Raw genomic sequence first — 6,000 nt, forward strand, 5'->3', positions numbered from 1 at the left:
GCTCCCTCGAGTCATTTGTGTGTCGTCATTATTTAATCAAACATCGTGCTTAAAGCATCAGACAAGGTCAGTACAAGTTCAAACACACAGGATGTGTCTATATAGGCCTGTGGGAAAAAAATAGACATTTTAAACTTTTGACTAATCGGTTGGAAAAGACCACACTTGGTAGATCAATATTTATTTTATTCAGGGACAGTCCTAGTAGAAATGCAGGAAATTAGCTTGAGACAATTCTGAACCCCCCCCTGAGAGATTCTGTCCCGCCCAAAAGCAAAGTTACATGCCTGATTGGGAGTATTGTAGAGTTTGGTCATTGTTTTTGAAGTAGCCTACTGATGAATAATGCAGTTAATGAATTACAATTATGCAGAGGTTTAGCTTGTCTATCTGGGTCTGAGTAATAGATAGATCAAGATGCTCACTGCTCAGCTGGGACACTGACTGGTAGCACTTGCATGGGTCTTGAATAGCCTTATATCTCAAATGGATTCAATTGTTTTTCTTTAAACTCATCAATCTACACATAATACCCCATAATGACAAAGAAAAAAAAGTGTTATGAAATTTTTGCAAATGTATAAATAAAAAATTTAAAAAAAACAGAAATACCTAATTTACATAAGTATTCATACCCTTTACTCAGTACTTTGTTGAAAGCACCTTTGTCAGTAATTACAGCCTCACATCTTCTTGGGTGACGCTACAAGCTTGGCACACCTGTATTTGGGGAGTTTCTCCCATTCTTTGCAGATCCTCTCAACCTCTATCAGGTTGGATGGGGAGTGTCGTTGCACAGCTATTTTCAAGTCTCCCCAGAGATGTTCGATTGGGTTCAAGTCCGGGCTCTGACTGGGCCACTCAGGGATATTCAGAGACTTGTCCCGAAGGCACTCTTGCGTTGACTTGGCTGTGTGCTTAGGGTCGTTGTCCTGTTGGCCGTTGTCCTGCCAGCTCCAAGAATAGTCTTGGTGGTTCCAAACTTCTTCCATTTAAGAATGATGGAGGCCACTGTGTTCTTGGGGACCTTCAATGCTGCATATTTTTTTTGTACCCTTCCCCCAGATCAATTCCTTTGACCTCATGGCTTTGTTTTTGCTCTGTCATGCACTGTCAACTGTGGGACGTTATATAGACAGGTGTGTGCCTTTCCAAATCATGTCCAATCAATTGAATTTACCACAGGTGGACTCCAATCAAGTTCTAGAAACATCTCAAAGATGATCAATGAAAACATGATGCACCTGAGCTCAATTTCATGTCTCATAGCAAAGGGTCTGAATACTTATGTAAATAAGGTATTTCAGTGGTTGCTTTTTTATAAATTTGCAAACCTTTCTAAAAGCCTGTTGTCATTATGGGGAATTGTGTGTAGATTGATGAGTATTTTTTCTATTTAATCTATTTTAGAATAAGGCTGTAACATAGTACATTTTTATTTTATATTTTAGAAGGTCAGAGACGCAATAGGATGATTTTTCTTTAAGAAACATTAGTCACTATGGTACAGCAGGCAGATCCTGCACCCATCCATCCATAATACCGCATAGATGCAGTTTTCCTACAATTATCCTATACTGTACTGAATGTTGATGACGGTGCTCAGTGCTCACGCTTTTGGCAGTCTTACCTTCTTGACAGATTTGAGAGTGGGCACCGCAGTGAATGCGGCGGACTGCAATTCACCGACATTCATGTTCATGTCGCTGTTCTTGCTAACGGTCATCGCAGAATATTTTTCCGCGACGTTCTCGGTCTCTTTTACATATTTCGTTGCCTGTTTCACCAGCTCCAATTTACCGTCTACGACCGCGTCTGTCATCTTCGCATTCAAGTGATTCCGACCTCTTGGTTGAGAATTGTGATAATGTCCGACTTGGTAGGCTAGTCTTCTCTCTGCTGCTCGCTTTTCGTTGACCGGTGAGCTTTACTGCTTCGTGTTTGGATTTTCTGAACCGAAACAGTCTGCTGAGCGCAAAATCAAGAGATGGACCATGTAACGTTACTATACTGAATATTATTAGTTGGCGTGTAAGCACTGAGCAGTGGAGAGTGTGTCGTCAACTGTTGTTGTCGGTCATCCGCCGGTTTACCAGTTACAGTCGGTTGTCTCAGTCACAAGCTCAGCATCCGATGTGGGCGTCTTTTTAGAATCAGTCACCTGAATGAGTGGGCGGGATGTGGAAGGCTCTCGGGCAATGGCCAGCCGAGAAGGTGTGAAGGGACCGCACGTGTGCCCAATGAGAGCTGGACTGGACCCGTCTCACTTTTGAAAGCATCATGACCACTGCTAACCCACAGTCAATTTTGTTCAAGTTAAGATTTTTTGTGTATTGATGATCAATGAAGTGTATCAATAGCTACACACCATGTTAGTATAATTTAATGAACAGATGTTACCCGAAAGAGTTCACAGTCAAATAATTTGTTATCCAAAAACGTGAATCTCCTGTGGACAGATTCAGTGTAAATTACAAACTTTAGCAATAATTTTACTTTTTGAAAGCCGAGATTAGTTAACCACAATTTGTTTGATCTATCATCCCTGAAGGACTGCATCAAAATATGACCAAAAAAATACCCCTTAAATTAAAACCCGTTTTTTTCTGATTGATGAGATAAAGATGGTGAAGAGTCGGTCCTCTTTTACTCCATCACAATCGTACACTGACTCGTTTATAGCATAAGGTGGTCATAGCAAGGGGCAGTAGGGGTGCTGCAAAACAGTAGTTGTATAGTTAAGAACAGTATCTTGCAGGATTCAACCGTTGGAATTGTAAAAGTGAATCCTGAAAGAACAAAAACCTGTCCTTTTCTCTGTGATGTCATTCTAATGGAATCCTGAAAGAACAAAAACCTGTCCTTTTCTCTGTGATGTCATTCTAATGGAATCCTGAAAGAACAAAACCCTGTCCTTTTCTCTGTGATGTCATTCTAATGGAATCCTGAAAGAACAAAACCCTGTCCTTTTCTCTGTGATGTCATTCTAATGGAATCCTGAAAGAACAAAACCCTGTCCTTTTCTCTGTGATGTCATTCTAATGGAATCCTGAAAGAACAAAACCCTGTCCTTTTCTCTGTGATGTCATTCTAATGGAATCCTGAAAGAACAAAAACCTGTCATTTTCTCTGTGATGTCATTCTAATGGAATCCTGAAAGAACAAAACCCTGTCCTTTTCTCTGTGATGTCATTCTAATGGAATCCTGAAAGAACAAAACCCTGTCCTTTTCTCTGTGATGTCATTCTAATGGAATCCTGAAAGAACAAAACCCTGTCCTTTTCTCTGTGATGTCATTCTAATGGAATCCAGAAAGAACAAAACCCTGTACTCAAAACGTTTACATCCAAAAGGTGTAAAGTTAAGAGGCAAAGACACAAAACATCCACATTAAATTAAAGATGTTTCTTTGATCAAATAGCATGTAAAACAACCACTTTTTGTGCATTATTAATTTACCATGCTTACAGACCACTTAATGTATTGTGCACAGGCTGGTCATCTAGGTTTGTACATGTATACTTTCTATCACCATGGAGATAAAGCAATGTACAAATACAGTAATTTAGTACATTGCGATAATGTGATGATGTGGCTCAGTTGGTAGAGCATGAAAATGTATGCACTTGCTACTGTAAAGTGCTTTGGATAAGAGTGTCTACTAAAAAGGAATGAATAGCTGGCAGCACCCCCCAAACAGACACCTTCACATGTAATATCATAAAAGGACAAAAGTTTACAACAATTGCAAAGGTGTGGGGAAACCTCTTCTATAGTAGTGATGTGTTACTGACTGGGTCAGAGAATAATGAGTGTTCTTTAGTCCAGCTGATCTTCTGGAGGGGAGTTACTGTGGGTCTAGTGGTACATGTTTGAAAAGTGCATCATCATAATATAACACTAAACAAAATACACCCGGATCCACCCCCCAAAAGTCACTGGTTCTCTTCCTCTTGACAGACCATGTGACCACACCCAGGTGCCAGTGTATGTTCTTCCACTTCTCAGCTGTGTCCCCTGAGTTAAATCCCTAAGAGCCTAGTACACACTCAAGGTAATCAAACCTCTCTGTGTGTTGTCAGGAAGCTGCTGTCTCTCAACACTGGTCAGGTCCTCAGACAGGTTGGCAGTGTTGGAGTCCAGAGTCACAGAAGCTCAAACAGAAAGAATAGAGGATCTCAATACTAGACAGTACCAGTCAAAAGTTTGGACACACCAACTCATTCCAGGATTTGTCTTTATTTGACTATTTTCTACATTGTAGAATAATTGTGAAGACATCAGAACTATTATTAGGGGTTTCTTTGCAGCAATTAGACCATGAATGCCTGATTCACACAGTCTCCTCTGAACAGATGTTGAGATGTGTCTGTTACTTGAACTCTGTGAAGCGTTTATTTCGGCTACAATCTGAGGTGCAGTTAACTCTAATGAACTTATCCTCTGCAGCAGAGGTAACTCTGGGTATTCCTTTCCTGTGGCGGTCCTCATGAGAGCCAGTTTCATCATTGTACTTGATGGTTTTTGTGACTGCTTTTGAAGAAACTTTCAAAGTTCTTGACATTTTCCGTATTGACTGACCTTCATGATCTTCAAGTAATGATGGACTGTCATTTCTCTTTGCTTATTTGAGCTGTTCTTGCCATAATATGGACTTGGTCTTTTACCAAATAGAGCTATCTTCTGTGTACCACCCATACCTTGTGTTAGGGTTTTCTTTCTCCTCTTCCTCTGACGAGGAGGTGTAGCAAGGAAAAACAAGAAACGTAACACGAAAACCTAACAGCCTATACTGGTGCAAAACAAACACTGTTCCTGTCTCTATCACCCACGAAACACTCAAAGAATATGGCTGCCTAAATATGGTTCCCAATCAGAGACAACGATAAACACCTGCCTCTGATTGAGAACCACTTCAGGCAACCATAGACTTTCCTAGAGAACCCCACTATACCACAATCCCAATACCTACAAAACCCCAAGACAAAACACACCACAAAATAAACCCATGTCACACCCTGGCCTGACCAAAATAATAAAGAAAACACAAAATACTAAGACCAGGGCGTGACAGAACCCCCCCCCCCTCCAGGTGCAGACTCCCGGCCGCACACCCAAACCCATAGGGGAGGGTCCGGGTGGGCGTCTGTCCACGGTGGCGGCTCCGGCGCGGGACGTGGACCCCACTCCAACAAAGTCTTAGTCCCTTTGCATCGCATCCTTAGATAGGCGACCTTCGCCGCCGACCTTGGACTAGTAACCCTCACCAAGGACCCCACTGGACTGAGGGGCAGCTCGGGACTGAGGGGCAGCTCGGGACTGAGGGGTAGCTCGGCACTGAGGGGTAGCTCGGCACTGAGGGGTAGCTCGGCACTGAGGGGTAGCTCGGCACTGAGAGGTAGCTCGGCACTGAGGGGTAGCTCGGCACTGAGAGGAAGCTCGGCACTGAGAGGAAGCTCAGCACTGAGAGGAAGCTCAGGCAGGTAAATGGCACTGGCAGATCCTGGCTGACTGGCAGTTCTGGCAGATCCTGGCTGACTGGCGGATCCTGGCTGACTGGCGGATCCTGGCTGAATAGCGGATCCTGGCTGAATAGCGGATCCTGGCTGACTGGCGGATCTGGAAGATCCTGGCTGACTGGCGGATCCTGGCAGACTGGCTGCTCTGGCTGCTCCATGCTGACTGGCGGCTCTGGCTGCTCCATGCTGACTGGCGGCTCTGGCTGCTCCATGCTGACTGGCGGCTCTGGATGCTCCATGCAGACTGGCAGCTCTGGCGGCTTCTTGCAGACTGGCAGCTCTGGCGGCTCCTTGCAGACTGGCAGCTCTGGCGGCTCCTTGCAGACTGGCAGCTCTGGCGGCTCCTTGCAGACTGGCAGCTCCGGCAGCTCAATGCAGACTGGCAGCTCCTTGCAGACTGGCAGCTCTGGCTGTTCCTTGCAGACTGGCAGCGCTGAACAGGCGGGAGACTCCGGCAGCGCTGTAGAGGAAGGCTCTGACA

General features: G+C 44.1%; 1 protein-coding gene across 1 annotated transcript in view; it reads right to left on the bottom strand.

Annotated features, from left to right (window-relative positions):
- LOC139416935 (S-adenosylhomocysteine hydrolase-like protein 1) overlaps window positions 1–2,071 on the bottom strand; it is a 52,301-nt gene extending 50,230 nt beyond the window's left edge. The window contains exon 1 of the mRNA XM_071166119.1: window positions 1,631–2,071. Coding sequence (XP_071022220.1) covers window positions 1,631–1,822 — 192 coding nt within the window. The 5' untranslated portion in view covers window positions 1,823–2,071. The remainder of the gene's footprint in view (window positions 1–1,630) is intronic.
- Between the last annotated feature and the right edge of the window lie 3,929 nt (window positions 2,072–6,000).

The sequence above is a fragment of the Oncorhynchus clarkii genome, chromosome 9 (genome assembly GCF_045791955.1).
Source record: "Oncorhynchus clarkii lewisi isolate Uvic-CL-2024 chromosome 9, UVic_Ocla_1.0, whole genome shotgun sequence".
NCBI lineage: Eukaryota > Metazoa > Chordata > Actinopteri > Salmoniformes > Salmonidae > Oncorhynchus > Oncorhynchus clarkii.